The sequence below is a fragment of the Stegodyphus dumicola genome, chromosome 10 (assembly GCF_044657685.1).
Source record: "Stegodyphus dumicola isolate Sdum_Otavi_A_Nest chromosome 10, ASM4465768v1".
NCBI lineage: Eukaryota > Metazoa > Arthropoda > Arachnida > Araneae > Eresidae > Stegodyphus > Stegodyphus dumicola.
This window is the reverse complement of record NC_140777.1, coordinates 30,739,309-30,757,020: the sequence shown is the minus strand read 5'-3', so window position 1 is coordinate 30,757,020 and position 17,712 is coordinate 30,739,309. Positions and strand designations below refer to the sequence as shown.

Genomic DNA, 17,712 nt, shown 5'->3' with positions numbered 1-17,712 from the left:
ACATGGGATGTTGTCTGAGACGCAGCTCGGGGCGATTATAAAAGAAATTGCTCAGTTAACCGTTTTATCTCCGGGAACTTAAGAGGGGTGGTGGGAATTCACTTGCTCTCCCTCCTCTATACACAGTTTTTTGACGAGTAATTAAGGCTATCAAAAGATGATTTTTTTCCCCGTCTCTATACTTTGTTAAGCACACTCATGGGGGTTATGTTATGAAAGGGCACCAAAGTTGGAGCCACAAAAACACGGTTCACAAAATGTCCACGATCGTTAAAATAATTAGATTCTATTAAAATTAGCTGAAAAAATATATCATCGAGTCGTTTTAATGAAATATTCGAAAAGTCATAAGAGCAAAAGTAGCCAACATAATTTTTTATCGAGGAAGAGAAACGGGTGATGTTTTAAAGTAGCATTATAATCTATAATTAAATCAATTGTAATTTGTTTAACTTCCAACTCTTCCAATCTAAAAAGCTGCAAAATGTGTTAGAGAAAAAATTGTTTTTGTAGCATCCATGGAAAAATAAAGTTAATTGAGTTAAACAAATGTTTGAGCACTTAGCGAAGTTTTGCATTTTTAATACGTGACATATATACTGTTATCAATGACACACTGAAACGTTTTTTTAGAGCCATGATTATTGAAGTGTCTGTAGCTAGTATTTATAATTGCTGAAATAATAAACTGCAGTTATTTGAAAATAATTATATTTTTTTTTTCTAATAATTTTTGTAAACAGTTTTCCAGATAAAATAGCATCAAGCAAAATAATAATAAATCTCCTGTTTCCTTATCGCGTGCTTTTGAAATCTAATTAGAAGTACGTTCGGCTGGCAGTAGGGAGGTCCAAAGTTCGAATCCTGAAGAAGGCAATGGTAATTTTTTATATTTCTTGTTTCGAAATACACCTAATGTGTCTACAAGTGGCGCGCGAACAAAACATTTGATGGGCGATAATTCGTCACTAGTTAGATTTGGCAAATGGTTTGTCGCCTTCCCTGTCGTGCTTTAAATAGAGAATGTATGGAATATTCTTCTTCCTTATTGCGTGCCATAGTGGTGTAATTGAGAGCGCGACCAAATGGCAATCAGGATGTTCGGATCGGAAAATATCGGACAGAGCATTGTTGAGTTTTCGTATTTCTTGCTCCTATAAATACCTGATCACTTGTGACGAAATTAATAAGCGGAAAATGACTTGAAGAAATATTTCGATGGGAACAGAAGAAAAGGTTTCTCCTTTTTATAGCCCGAAATAAAATGGTTAGTCGATATTTCGTCACTATCTGGATTTAGTGAGTGATTTTCCCCCCTCCTCAGCAATTCTTTAAGTGTGGAGGGGGGGGCGAACGCAAAGAATTTAACTCTCCTTTTCCTTGTGCTTTCATGTTGTATTTGAAACAACCTGTGGCTAGTAATTCCAGAGATTCGGAGTTCTGATTCCAGTATGTGTCTTTCTAATTTTCCTTTTTCCAGCTCTGAAAAAGACTTAAAACACTACAAACAAATAAAAAATTAAAAATTCCGTGTCGAGTACGTGTTTAGTAAAATATTTGATTTTTAGATATATAAGAATAACCCCATACAGGCATTGGTGTACAAGGTGCTGTATCTCGAAAAAGATTAATCTGTAAAAATAATGTAAAAGAGTGAATACATTATATATCGCTCTATCAATCAGTAAAATTTTCCAACAAAACTCTTAACATATGGTAGTGTAATTGGAAAATATCACTGTCAGATATCACTGTTTGAGACAGGAACTTGGCTATCATGCAGAACAACAAGTGGCCACACGCATAGTGCTAAAACGTTCGGCAATACTTCAGACCTTCAGCGTGGCGATCATTTCTGCTATTTTCTTTTACGCTGCAGCAGAGATAGGCACACATACAATGGTGCGACGAACGACGACACTGGACACAAGACTGGCACCACATCGTCTTTTTAGATGAATCCCAATTCTGTGTACACCATCGTGATGGACGTATCCGTATTTGGAGACTCCCAGGAAAACGAATGTTGCCATTTTTGCATTCGTTATCGAACCACCCCCTGGCATCCTGGTATGAGATGTCATTGGGTGCATAACCTGGTCAACTTTCATTCGCATATTCGGTAATGGGAACAGTCGCCATTACATTTCTGATGTGTTAAGACCCATAGCTCTGCCCTCTTTTCTAGATATGCGTGACGCCAAGTTTCAACAAGATACTGCATGACCACATATTGCCTGTGCTCTTCTTACCCTCCTAAATACAAACGGTGTTTAACTTTTACCCTGGCCAGCACGTTCTCCAGATCTCATGCCTAATCAATACATCTGGTCATGGATTGTCGAGAGACCATCAACCGGCAGCCACTACTATTGATGAGCTCTGGTTATTTAACGCCGCACAGAATGAAGCACCCGTATCTAAGTTCTGTACACGGTGTACCCCAAAACACCTGAAATTTTGATCAAGTCTTCCTCCCATTATATCACACATGTACAAAAAATATGAATCTACTATGCATCGATTTTTATCACTAGTAATGTGTATATTTATATAAAAACAAGGTATTCCTCTCGACCAGCAAAGAAAACTATTTTAGAGTAAAACTACGCCAGAAGCTAAAAACGAAAACAAAAGTTTAAAGTAAGTAATTACTGCAGAGAATAAAATGCACATGAGAACATAAATTAAAATCGAAAAAGCCTTAAGAGCCCAAAAGCATTGGATCATGGAAGAAATCCCAACACCGAGAAAATATTAATGCAGAGTAATGAAATTTTGGCAATACATTTGTCTTGGTACCATATTAAATTGGTTAAATTTTCAAAAGAGGTTAATGCAAGCGCGAAAAGAGCCATTTCAAATCTGAAATGCTGTTACATTGTGACTTTTAGGATAGCTAGGGTAATTATGCAATGCTCGCGTGTACCGATGTTTCGTAAAGAAACTTGTATACTTAAGGGTTAAAATTCAAGGCTTAAAAATCGAAGCTATAAAATCTTAAAGTTTCTAAATTATAAGAAAAACGAAAGCAACTCATGCGAAGAAAACACTTTTTCATCCTATTAAGTCTCCTTTCAATGTGATAAACATTCACTTTAAGAATAAGTCTGTGGTCTCTACATCAGTATTTGATATATTGCCATATCGATTGTGCGCATTGTCAGTGCGGACATTCATGCATTTTATTAGTGTATTGTGCAGTGAATCATTTCAATCTATCGACTCATTCTTGCTGATTAAGCTGCCGTTCTTGATCTACTGCTTATTGATCCCAACATGTTAAGGATGGTTTCGCTATTTTAGCTGATTTCACTCTTTATTGATACTCTGTCTTTTCTGCTTCCATCTAGCCTTAACATTTCAGTACCACTGTTTCCTTGCTGCATCTATTATCATAACCTCTATAAAATCGATTACAGTGGCCTCTTCCTTTTTTATTTAGAATGAACGAGCTGTAAGACAGCTGAACACTGGTAATTCGCACTGGTTTCCAGTCCCACAGAATAGGGTGGCTGCATAGCAGTTGTAGTGGTTTTCTCATGTACAGAGATACAGTTAATGTAATACCATTTAGGTCCCTTAGAAACTCCTTCAAAAATTCATCCCTAATCTAAGACAGATAGTGTTAGTATGCTTCACCGCAAACAGATAATACAATGCTTATATAATACTAATGGATTCTCAGTGATACAAAATGTAACTTTCACTCTTCTTGAAAACGCTTTTTATAATTTGGTTTCTCTTCCCGAATGATTTCTAGTTTCTCGTTCTTGGTCGTTTCGTTTCTCTTTCTGGTACACTTGCTTGCAGTTACATGCATTTAGAAAGGAGCAATCTGTTTCGATTTTGGGGTCTTTTTAGCTATCGGATTTTATTCTTCGTGAGCAAATAATAAAACACTTAGTGAAGGGTGGAATAAAGAAGTTCCGAATAGAGAAACCATTGAGTGTGCTTCGTCATAATCGAAGAGGCAAAGAAAAATAATGAAACTTTCATTTCTGTGGGTCATGTTTTCAGGGCTAGGGATAAAATACTGTTTTCTGTCAGCCAAAGTATTTAGCCTATACCACGTTACCTGATTAAAAAGAAAGGGCAGTGCAGCTGGTCCCACCAAGCCAATGAGATCCACGAGTCTCATGCCCAGGGATCGAACGACAACAGGCAGGAGTTCGCTGGTCCACAGAGGCAGCACTATGGATGAAGAGGATATGCTAAGTTTAGCCACCACGAACATGGTCAGCCGGGATGTTGTACCTGTAATAAAAGAAGAAAGGAAAGATATTTTACATCCACTGTCCAAACAATGTATGAAATACATCCTCAAAAGACGTTCGAGAAGGGAATACCAGGAAAGATCTGAGTGATCTAGACCTCTCCGATGTCTCCGGAGAGCTTCGCAAAGAAACACGACCGAAAGAAGTTTTATTTAAGCACGGAAATTTGAAGTAAATTCTAAAATTTTATTTCATCGCTACCATTAAGATGAAAGTCTAAAGGGGATTATTTGAAAACTGGAGCATAACAAAACAACAAAAACTACAGTAACGTAAGCAGAAGTGCTTTTAGTTTCGATTGCCTCGCTTTCATTGGTTACTATCAAATGAATGAGGGATAAAGGATTTAAGGAAGGAGACACTTCAATGGAAATAGAAGAAGAAATGTTTCCTTTATGCTAAGGCTGAAAACATTTCATGACTCCAAACATAAGGAATTGCGCTTGTATGCCTCCTAGTGCAAATCATGTAATGATCTTTATAATGGTGCATATATTAAAATAAGTTGAACAATAAATCTTCCCCATTTAGATTTTGTTGACGAGATCTCGTGCACTCGTGCCAGTATTTACTATCGCTTCTCCTTTCCGTTTCCTAACCAGAATGAAAATCAGTTAGAGAGTACTTAAGCTGAGATTTTGGCCTCTAAGATAAAGTGTGTTTCTACTTTTTGCATCATGTTATGTTTGTTCCTGTCAGTTTTGATAAGACTGTAATTTTTCGACTTTGCTTTATCACTGCCAACACTTGAATCTGACACGTAGGTCAGAAGTTCTGAGCCATATTAGATTAAATTATCTAGTCTTTAACTACTAGTTTATGTATTAAATTTGAATTTGACAGTTACTTTGGTTGCATCGCCACGAATTATGGTTGACTTTGTTATCACGACAAAACGTGCATTTATGTTTAAAGTTCATGTTTAAATAAAAAGGTTTATTTTAAACCATCTCTTTTTCGAAAGTTTCTCATGATTTTTTTTCTGAAATTTTCTTTTAGAGTAATTTAGAGGAAGGTGCTAGCAGTAGTGATGTTTTTATGGTTTTCTTTACGCATAAGGTAAATATGAGTCTATTTTCTTGATAACGACTTCCACAAAGGAAGCATTTCCTTTAAACAGATAAACACCATATACTTTGCAGGCATTTTAACATTACAACATGTAACATTTGAAACATTTTAACATTCGAAGTAAATAAAACATACAATGAAATTCTCATGGTGATCAACTATTTTATGTGACTAGGCTAAAAATGGTCAGTTTTTCTAGAACTTCAAAGCGACATGGGTACATAGCACTACTTTCCTGAGGCGAGTATTTCCTTTAAACAGATAGATATCGTGGGCTTTGCAGAACCAAACTTTTGAAACATTCTCATATTCGAAATGATAAACATGCAGTGAAATTTCTCATGATGTTTCCAAAAACGCTGGTTTCCCAAAACGCTGTTATGTTACGCTGGTTTCCAAAAATTAAGAAAAATAACATTTGAGTATGTTGTGAAGTAAGAGTTCAGTAAACTTGAAGTATGAAATTAGGGGCGCTGCAATCGGTATACATCATCTGCGAAGAGCATAACACTGCATGTTTGACGGCAAGCCTTCAGATTTCTCTGTGATACTGAGTTAAGAAATCTGGGAGAGACAATTCGTAACAATGACCTCCCAGACAACATTTGCCCAAAGAACAGCGATGGGAAGCTATTGGGTGACTAGAGGCAGGACAAAAGGGCCAGATGGCTAAATGTGAGTTCTTTTGTGGTTCTGTGGAAACAATTTCTTACCACCGATTCAACATCCAGGATGTTCAGTCAAGGGCGGCCAACCGCTATGATGAGCGCCGATGACTAATATTTATTGTTGTCCGCACGAAGGAATAAAACCGCAACTCCGACTCAACTCAGATTTTCCCCCGGAAGGTTGGTGTCAACATCAACCATGCGTAGAAGGCTTCTCGAAGGCTGCCAGCCATTTGCTTGCCTTCCCGTCCAGTCATAACAGAGAGCGTTTGATGTGCGCACGTCAACATGTCCACTAAACGGCTGATCAATGAAGGGCTGTTCTCTTAACAGATGAGTGCAGATTTAGCCTCCAAAGTGATAGTAGGAGTTATTCGATTTGGAGTCAACCTGGAACCCGAGATTATCTATCAAACATCTGTGAAAGAGATGCATACGGAGGAAGCAGTGTCTGTGTTTGAGGTGGCATCTCTTTGGGTGGACACACATACCTCCACGTCTTCCCACGTGGAACCGTGAATGCTCAGAGCTGTATAGATGACATCCTTGATGCTTATGTGCGCCCTTATGCTGGGACAATAGGTCACGATTTTGTTCTAGAGGACGAGAACGCTAGACAGCACAGGTTTCGCATCGCGGATGAATATAATCAGCAGCTAACAATTCAGCGCATATAATGGGTAGCTCGATCACCGAATCTGAATCTTATCCAGCATGTCTGGGATGCTTTAGGAAGACGTATAGCTGCTCTCAGGCCTTCCCTACAGACCTCTTCCACGCTTGCAACTACTTTGCAAGAGCAATGACTATCATTTTATGGAACTCATACACTACATAATTGAGAGCATCACACATCTCTGTATGTGTTGTACTGCTTCTAGGCGAGCTGATAATCTATATTGAAGGACATTTTTCAATACAAAACTGACACATCCGGTTTGTTCATTTTATACATATGCTAATTTCTATAACACCACAATTGTATGGTAATTTCTTTCCATGTTATTTCATACGTTATAATGTGTTATAGACTGTCAGTTTCATTAAATTCCACATTACAACGTTTGTGCAATCGTCATTTTTGTAATTTTCCCTTTATTAATGATAAACGGTGTATTTTATATGAATAGTCTGATAATGGTCAGTTTTTCTAAAGATTTAATGGGGCATGAGGAAACAGCACAACTTTTCTGTCGTGAACATTTTGAAAGAAGGTCCACGTCATCTATGAGTGTTCATCTTAAGAAGGTTTCAATAAATGGTATGTTTGTATTTTGCTCTCAAGCAAGGCGTTAAATGGCGTACTACTATTTGTAAACTGGAAATCATTGAAATACTAAGCTAGTCACTTTAAGTTTGTAGATTTATCAGAGAGAAATATTTCAAAAATTAGAACGTATAGTATTTCAAGTAAATTGCATGAGAAAATACGCTGAAACATATGAAGTAAAACAAACTGCTGGCCATTAAAGTTGCAACACCAAGAAGGAATGATCTGATGAACGTCAAAATCACAGAAAAGGAAAAAGTTGGAATATGCAAATGATTAGTATTTCAGCGCATTTAGTCTACGCAGGACGAAGAAACCACAAGCCACTACATAAAAGAAAAATTGTGTAGTGGATTTCTTATTCGGAAAGTGCTTTGCAAGGTTGGAGTTTGCTCAGAATATCGTGTTATGCCTCGAATAAGAGGAAATGCTTACCAGTAAATTTCGAAATTTGATAGACGCAGAATTCTTGCCTATCCAAAGTGTAGATTATCCTTTCATGATATCGCCATTCGCACTGGCCGACATCCAACCACTGTTAGGCGAATATAGAATCGATGGATTGCTGAGGGTCATACTAAACGGTATGTATGATCTAAACGCCCTCATATGAATTATGCCAGAGAGGATAAACATGTTGTGAGGTGAACCCTGCAAATTCGTAAGACCACATCAGGGACCATTAGTCAGGAAATGGGCATGTTTGCAGCACCCAGTATCAGCTCTTAAGGTGTGTCGACGTTTGAAACAGAGTGGACTATCAGCAAGGTGACCATTACTTCGGCTTCCCTTGACAAGGCATCATACAGAGAGATGACGAATTTGGTACGCCAGACGACAAATCTGGATACAGAGGTGGCACAATGTCACCCTTTCAAATGAGTCCCAGTTATACGTGCTGTATTCCGATGGCTGTACACGCGTCTGGAGTGTCCGAGAAGACCTCATATCGCCTGCGCGTATTCGATATCGGCATAGGGTCCCTGCACCTAGTGCGATGGTTTAGGCAGCCATTAGGTACACGACACGCGCATCTCTAGTTCGGATCGACGGTAATTTGAAAGAAGATGGGTATATTTCTGATATCTTACGTACAGTCGTTGTGCCCTATCTTCGAGGCCACCAAACGCCATGTTCCAACACATGTTGCACGCAGTGTTCTGACCTTCCTCGACATACAGGGTATTCGATTGCTGCCCTGGCTTGCACGGTCACTAGACGTACCATTGAAACCATCTTCCCGTGGGTTGCTGAGAGACTGGCCCGCCAGGGCTCTCCAGTTACTACGGTTGATGAAGTGCGGCACAGACTTGAATCAGGATGGAATGAGGCCTATTTATGTCATACAAGCCCAGTTTGACTGCATGCTTAATAGAGTGGCAGCGGTTTCTACTAATTTCGCACCCCTGTAAACCGCCAAAGTGCTTACGAATTTAATAATTTTGCGTTCATGCCATATTGTTTATATATAACAATATGGCATGAACGCAATAGATATCCTTTTCGTAGTTGCTTTCCTTCATGGTGTCGCAATTTTAATGGCCAGCAGTGTAAAAAATATCCGTATTCGTCGTATGCTCAGTCATTATTACGGAAGTATGTGTTGAGTATTTACCTTATGTTTCTACATATCGTACGTATAGGTCCACAAACTTGCATATTCTCTTAAAGAAGAAGGTTTTCGTTTGGTGGCGCAAATACTTATGAGACAACGTATCCCACATTTTCTTTGTCCGAAAAAAAAAATATCGATCTTGTAATGCGTTTTTTGTACAACCTAAAAGAGATGATAGTAGAGGAAACTCGATTTTTGGGCTGTGCATAAGATGTTACAGTATTTCGAAATCCAGAAGGTAAGTATGATAAAAGTTTATTGTTTACGGTAAGTTATCTTGGTACCCATTTTGCAAAGAATTTGTGGAAGCCGAGCTGATCATCGATCCGCAATAAAGGCTAAATCATGTTTGATCTGCAGATAATAAGCTCTATCACCGATGGTAACTTAACCTTCTGCCAACCTTATTTCATGAGCTTCCTGAGTTTTCACGAGGCCCATCAGCGGCTGAGTAGTAAAGTCGCTGAACACTGGTAGTTCGGTCTGGGGTCTAAATATCGGCGAACGGGCTGGCTGCATGGGTGTTTACATAGTTTTCCCCATGTGTATGAAACAATTTCCCTTAAAACCTCTTTCACCTAGAAATCCCTCCCCTTAGGCAGATAGTGCTCGTGCTCCTTGCCGTAATGAACTAAACCAAACCAAACCAAACCCGAATTTTCACATCATTGGCGGAGGCTGGCAGGTGTCTTGCTCCATTTTTGTGCGTCACATCTCTTCATTCATATTCAAGATTTTCTTTCAAAGTATTGTTCCCATATTATATTATCAGCCTGTGTTTAATTTCAGTCTTTGACTCTTCTTCCTACCAGAGAAACAGTTTTCTACCTTTTTTCTTATGTGGTGCACTTTCTGGTGGTGAGACCATTTTTACACTGTTACAGCAGCAAGAAAAGTAATTTTTGACTTATACCTGTTGTCTTGTCATTAATTCACATGCTACAAGCCGCACTTCAGATATGAGAATTGGATCAAATATCTGTACAATAATTCTAAGCGCGTAGTGCCTTTTATAAAGGTTGTAGTTCATCAATATTTTATATCAACCCAAAAGTAAAACCCTGGTGGAATGAGCCCAAAATTTTTGTGAAGGACGCATTTTATAACTATGATTATGATTATTATTATGAGTTCTTAATGCCAATTAATAGATAAAACGTACCTGTCTGTGTGGTGGCGATGGATAAGGTAAGTGCCCCTCCCAAGGCAGAACTGAGACAAAAGGAACACCGCCGCCCGCATCGCCCCACCGCTACCACGATAACTGCCGCCGCCGCCACTTCTGCTCCCGCCGTCATGAAGAGGTTGAGGTAGAGATCGCCCTCCAGCTCGAAAGAGTAGAGATTCAAACCTACACTAGCAGTCGTCGATGTGAACCTGTAGAATATAAATAGCGCTTTGTCGGTTGATTCACATCATTACACTGAAAAAAATTTAATTTTGTTAAGAGATAGAGGTACAGATTATATAACGGTAATTTCTGTTATTCTGGATGTGTTTCTTTAAAGAAGCTCGCATGTTTGCTGCAGTCGGCTGTTAGGAGCTTCATTGACCACACTATAAATGATTATTTCCAAAGCGTCCAAGTCCTGTGTTTTTATTAAAAACTACTAAAAACTTAGAGGGACTTTGTTAAACATAGTGACAAATATTGATTCCAATTCCACCGGAGTACAAAATTATAATATTTTTAATAAGACCACAAAGATTGAATGCATTTAAAGCAACACGTACGAGTGTGTTCAATAAAGTCCTATGAATTTGAAATGTTTTTTAATGTATTCAGTAAAATTCGAGAAAGACTTAAATAATTTTTATTAAGACCAAGAACTCGGATATATTGGAAACAGCACTTTCTAATATTTAATAAGTTCCGGAAAGCTTAACAGAATATAAATACTACTAACAGCCTTTGTTTTTTTAATAAAAGTTTATGTAGCATACTATTTAAACTAAAATTTCCAGAATTAACACATATTTAACATATTTGTAAGATAGGAAACGAGAGGGCGCCCAAATGGTATAGGGGTTAGGGAAGCCTACTGTGGTACGGAAGGGCCTGGGTTCGAGTCGCGGAGAAGAAATGGATGTTTGTAAATATGTAGTGTCTTTGTGGCACGGGATATTCTAAATATATGGCGAGTCGAAAGTCTTGTCGTATGGTTTTGGTGGTAGGAGACCCTCGGAAATCCCGGAGGTGCTCTCCCTCAAAATTGGGCTGGAAGCTGAGGCTCTGGCAACCATTATTCAAGGAATTACATAGACAAGACAATAGAAATCGAGAGATTAGAACTGGCATCCCCAAATGGTTTACAAGAATTTCTGAAATTATACTGACTTTTCTGACATTATGTATATAATTATAAAGAACGAAAGAAAGAAAACCGCTGATACGATTTTTCATATTGCTTAGGAATATCTCAACCTAATTCTGTAAATTTATATCAGAGAGTAACGTAAATTATAAATAACTGTATAAAATATCAAATAACCTCAACATGCTAATGTTTTTCTTCAAATTTTATTTTACACCGTCATTCATAATTTACGTTACTCTCAGATATTTTATGCTAAACATAGACTCACAAGCAATTATTCCATAGTAATTATCATCATCTCTTCAGCCATTGCATTTGCGTGTATAATAATTTACGTGGCCATTGCATCTCCGTGAATTTAATACTTAGTTACGCTTCGCTTAAATATTCAGAAACTCTCTTAACTGTTTTAATCACTTCAGCGTTTTTGTAACTATGCTGATAATTTAATAACTAAATATTTTTCAAAACATCAATTTAAAACCATTGAGGAATTCCAATAACCCAATGAATAAGAAATTATCCAGAAAATTTAGTAATATATCAATACATAGATTGCTGGAAGCTTATAATTTAAAATATGCTAATTTGATATGCTCAGCAATACGTTTAAATACATTTATTACTTCCTTATACTACGTAAAGGAGATTTTGGAATTGCGGAGGTCAAATAACCTCTCCATAATGCTTTTTGCGATCGTTTTACCGTGACATTTGTACGTACAGGCAGAATAAAGGATATTTGTTTTCAAAACGGATTGTAAATGAATTTAGAATGGATTCGAAAAGGATTTTCTTCGTGACGTCTCTACATACGTACGCATGCATGTACCTTCCATAACTCAAAACCGATGAGCCGTGGAACATTGAATTCCTCAAAATGGGACTGTTATAATATCTACTTGTGCACCTCCTTTTTTATTTGCAATCGGCCGTAACATTATATACCTATGAGATATAAATAAATACGATATCTGCTTTAAAAATAATTGGCGACGATTTTTCTATGTTATGCAACGGTACATGAAAAGGGCAAAAAGGCCAACTAAATTTAATATTAACCAATCATAGCTAGTCTCTAGAATCGCACCTATTTTGATATAAACACCTCTGGTAAGCTAATTATATCATTCTTCTGCTAGCTTCTACATTGCTAATATCTCTCCGTTTCGCTTCTTTAACATGACTACATCATTTCTTTTAAAAAACCAATGTATATAGAAATTTGTCATATTTCATTATAGCCCAGAAGATGGGAAGAGGAAAACCTCTACCACTACATTTTGAAAAATCTGAATTCAATACCATATATTTTCATTCGAAGACGAGTGTTTTTATTTCTTTTTCCTACTCTAGGTTTCGCACTATGTGCATTACTCCTTGCATTCTCTCTTTAGGGAGGATACAAGAAGTGATAACGCACGCCTGCTGTCCCCCTAGGAACACTCCTAACGTCCCCTAAAATTGTTCTTCTTTTATTTGTTAGGAGATTCAACTGTGGCCATGAGACTGACTTGGGTCTTTACAAGTCACGATCCTCTGATCATAGTTTAGCACAGAAGTGCTACCACACACACACACACACATACATTTTACGTAATTTTAAAACAAAATTTTTCTTGTCTTCCTTCTTATTGTAGGGTAATATCTTAATTATATTTTTTACACAATTTAAAAAGACTTTAACTTTACTATACAAGTTATTAGTCTTAAATTTCAGTCCTAATTTTGTATAATGTTGTATTATTATTGAGTAATATGAAACATTTTTGAGACAGAAAACTTTGGCAAATGTACAATGCCAAAAACCAGTTACCTTTTCTAAGGAACAGAGGATTTTTTATATATTTTCTTAAGCAACCCCCCCCCCCCCAACCATCATCAAGATGGTAGACTGATTCTGTTGGAGAGGACATGCCAAATTAATCGTCAAAGTATTATTGTATTATTTAGTATTGCATCACATTATTATATTTTTATATTGAATTCTCTGTTCTATTATGTATGTGTACCCACAAGAAGAATTTTTTACATTAATCATAAAATTGAGTATTATATTTCTATATGAAAACTGACAACGCAATCTGTATTATAATGGAAATACACTCATGTCCATAAATTAAGGATAATTCGAAGTTACCGCGGAAATCGAACTCTAAAATAAATATATCACCTGTAAAATCACTACACACATCTTCAAGATTCATATGCAAATTTCAGGAAGTAACCAGATGACACCGATGGTATGTCACAATGACGAGAGTGTAAGAGAGTGATATATAAGGAATACAGGCAAAGAAGTAAAATTGTTCGCAGGCGCTCTATAAGCATTTCAGTGCAATAACCGAATATTTATGACACAAAGGACGCATTTGGATGATTTTTTACGTGGTAGAATTATCGGCCGTCTGGAATGTGGGTGTACCCAACTGGAAGTATCAGACGAACTTGGAATTGCTCAGAGTGTCATCTCCAGGCTTTGGTAACGATTCCAAGATGATGGTAATGTGAGTAGACTTTACAGCACAGGTAGCCCCAGAGTTACACCGCCGAATGAGGACCGGTATTTGGCAGTTACTTCCAAAAGAAACAGGCGGAGCACAGCCTCAGATCTGTCTCGTCAGCTCTTTTCAGCCACTGGTACGACAATTTCAAGGCAGACCGTGTACAGACGCTTAGGGCAGATTGGTCTATATGCTTGTAGACCTGTCAGATGCGTTCCACTTACTGCAACTGACTGTCGCCTGCGGTTAGCCTGGAGTAGAGAGCATGCATTGTGGACACCGCAACAGTGGGCTTGTGTGATTTTTTTCCGGCGAGTCCAGGTTTAGCTTGCAGTCTGATTCTCGCCGGACTTTCATATGGAGACCCGTTACCACCAAGAAAATATCATTGAACGACAACGTTACGGTGGTGCAGGAGTGCTTGTTTGTGGTGGAATTATGCTGTGTTCCAGAACTGAGCTGCATGTTCAAATTGGAACCATGACAAGCCAAATCTATCGGGACGTCATTCTGAAACAACATGTGCGTTTGTTTTGGGGCGCCATGGGCGCACAATTTGTGTTTATGGATGACAACGCCCGTCCTCACCATGCAAACATCGTAAGCGAATGCTTTCAATCAGAGGATATCACCCGTATGGACTGGCCAGCATTCTCACCGGACTTGAATCCAGTAAACAACGTGTGGGACATGCTTGGCCGACGAGTTGCAGCCCGTCAACCTCCTCCTACATGTCTACCGGAACTTTGGAGAGCACTACTTTTTCAGTGGTGTAATATCCCCTAAGATCAAATCGATAGTTTGATACTCAGCATGCCTAGGCGTTGTACGGACTGTATTGCATCAACTGGGAGACATGCAATGTATTAACAATCATACCAACCATGTAATATTGTTTTTTTGTAAATAGGTTTTTTTTGTAATTTGCTCCAGGGAGAAAAAATCGCTAATTTTTTTAATAATATCAAACACATAGCATCTTTTTTTCTCTTTACCTTTTGTTTAATAAATAAGCTTTACAAATAAGTCAATTTGTTTTGCTTCTAACTCTTCCTTTCCCTGATTTTGCATTATCCTTAATTTATGGACATGAGTGTATTTTCCTCAAGCAGAATTTGAAACACTTTTTGGTGAACATTTACTTTGAAAGACTTTGTGAACTTATGAAAGTATTTAAAAGTTTACCTTATAAGGTATTTCACTCGCCTTCTTAGCATGCCTTCGTGGTGTGGTGGTCTGCAATCTGGGCGCGTATTCCAGAGGTCCACAGTTCGATTCCCGCGCAAGGCGTTGCTAATTTTTCAATCTCTCCTGCTTCGAAAAAATACCTAATGTCTGTACAACCTGATGGAATTATTTTAGTCAACATATTTTACAAACGTTTCATTGGACATATTTTCAAAGGCCTAAAGGACTTTTAAAATTATATTTGTATTAATTTATTAGTTAGTTTAGTTAGAAATTATAATGTTAGTGTAACAGTGTACATTATATGTTACATAATTCACAATCTGTATGTGAGAAAGATCATGAATCATGACGGGGCATAGGAAAACCTGCAGGCTATGTCTTTGATGCTTCCCCATATCTTTCCTCATATAATAAAGTTTCTCTTGCTTTGCTTATTCACTAATGCTTTTCTGGCAACCTTCTTTCCCGACCTTTCTCTTGAAGAGGAGAATATATAAGATATAGGTATATATGATGCGACCTCAAAACTAACGATTCTAGATTTAGTGCTTTCCCCCTAAATTCATCTGTTCTCCCACATTCGAAGTTTTATGTTATGTAACGGTACGTGAAAAGAGCAACTAAAACTAATATTAACCAGTCATAGGGTTGTCTCTAGAATCGCACCTACTTTGGTTTAAATAGCTCTGGCGAGCTAATTACGTAATTTTTCTACTAGCTTCTACATTGCTACTATCCGTCCGCTTCACCTTTTCAAAATGCCTGAGTCATTTCTTTAAAAAACAATGTACTGAGAAATTTACCATATTTCATTATGATTGAATCACAGAGATGTATCGGATTTCATTATGATTGAATAAATATCTACTAAGATGATTTTATATGCGTGGAAATAAAGACTGAAAATTCTTTAACCTGGAGTATGTTAACTGAGCCATCATAGTTTTTAACTTTCAACCATTACTGTCTGCTTAGCCATGACTCTTATCAAAAGCTGAAGAGTTCCAGGCTTCGACTGCGCATTCAAAATCATTACATAATATATATACATACATACAGTGTGTGCTGTAAATGTTGCGACAAACTTCTAGGGGAGGTAGGGCACATCATAAGTATTACGAACTGTATAGGAACCCCTGCCCAGAAACGTGACTGTATGCCGCCAGGGGGTACTCTACAGGAGAGTGCTAGTAGAAAGTGAGGATTGCCTCATTTGAATGATAGGCACTATACGAAAAGCATGGAACGCTATACAAAGAGAGCTTGCAGACATGCAATATAATGGAAGAGCCACTGCAAGCATTTATCGAGAACGCTTTCCCGAGAGACATCAACCACAGCACAGTCTGTTCACACGTCTGCATCAAACTTTGTGTGACTACGGGTCATTAAGGAGTGGCAGGACACGATCGACTCGCTCGGTCGTTAGGGAAGAAAATGTGTTGGATGAAATGTGTTGAAGAAAATGTGTAAAGTAATCCAAGGACCAGCATACGTGCCACTGCCTCTCAGTTAAGAATGTCTCACATCAGTGTCCAGCGTGTCTTGAACTCCGAGTCCTTCCACGCCTTTCGTCACCAAAGGGTTCAGTTACTATTCCCCAATGACTATTCTGAACGTGTGCGTTTCACACAGTGGTTTCTGCAAGAAAATGCCCGTGATGTTAATTTCCCAGCTTATGTGCTGTTTACAGATGAGGCCACATTCACTAGGGATGGCGTGTTCAATCACCACAATTAGCATTTGTTGGGTCAAGAAAAACCCCACGGTGTACGGCACCACACGGCACAACAGCAATTCAAATTCAATGTGTGGGCGGGTTTGGTCGGCGACTACTTAGTCGGGCCGTACCTTTCACCATCCATTTTGAATGCCGCGAATTATCTGATCTTTCTGGAGCAAGTTCTTCCCGACTTGCTTGACGATGTTCCACCAAATGTGAGGCACAACATGTGGCTCCAATATGATGGGGCGCCTGCTCATTTTGGACTGGATGTTCGCAGCCATTTCAACAGATCATTCCCGAATAGATGGATTGGGCGTGGGGGACCGGTCTGCTAGCCCTACGCTTTGTAAACAATTTTATAGTTCTTAATTAATTCTGATAGTAAACAGTTCATGTTTACAAAAATGATTTGTAACGTGAAAACAACATGCCTGTTTCTAATGCAATATATAATGTCCTGAAATATGTTGCCTGTACCCACTATAATAGATAACATCTTGAAATATGCACCTGCACAACTATCCATATCGCAATGTATATCATGTAATTTAATCCCTTACTTGAGCTAATTTAACGCTGAAAGGTTAGGAGTACCGTTGATGCCGCCGCCGGTGACAGTACTTGTAGTGCTCACTGGAGTCACAATTTCCATCACGACTCGAGGAATGATGCCAGAATGTTGTTAGTTTTCTAGTTAGTGTGTGGGGCTAATACCTGCTTACTTAGAGTAAATATTAGGTGGCTCCCTCACTTCTTCATAACATAACATAGCCCTACGCTCACCCGATGTATCGAACCTGGATTTCTTTTTGTGGAGAACCTTAAAAAGTGTCGTGTATCACGATCCTGCTGTGTGTGAAATGGATCTCGGGGCAAGACTCCCCTGCGCAGCTGCTACAATCAAAGAAACTCCCAGTGTGTTAGAACATGTTTGGCAATCAATGGTCCTTCGGTGTCAGGAATGTTATGGCGTCTGATGGTGCAAACGTCGAGCATATCTTGTAACATTCAAGCTGTCAAAACACCATTTGTATTCATGTCGAGTAAAGGTTTAAAATTAATCACTCTCTTG

The 17,712-nt window shown here is 38.3% G+C and overlaps 1 protein-coding gene across 1 annotated transcript in view; it reads right to left on the bottom strand.

The window, feature by feature from the left end:
- Nucleotides 1–3,874: 3,874 nt before the first annotated feature.
- Nucleotides 3,875–17,712, bottom strand: part of LOC118204695 (beta-alanine transporter-like) — a 314,607-nt gene continuing 300,769 nt past the window's right edge. The window contains exons 7-8 of the mRNA XM_085825101.1: nt 10,064–10,278; nt 3,875–4,257 (exon numbers count right to left, since the gene is read on the bottom strand). Of these exons, the coding sequence (XP_085681227.1) occupies nt 3,875–4,257; nt 10,064–10,278 (598 nt within the window). The remainder of the gene's footprint in view (nt 4,258–10,063; nt 10,279–17,712) is intronic.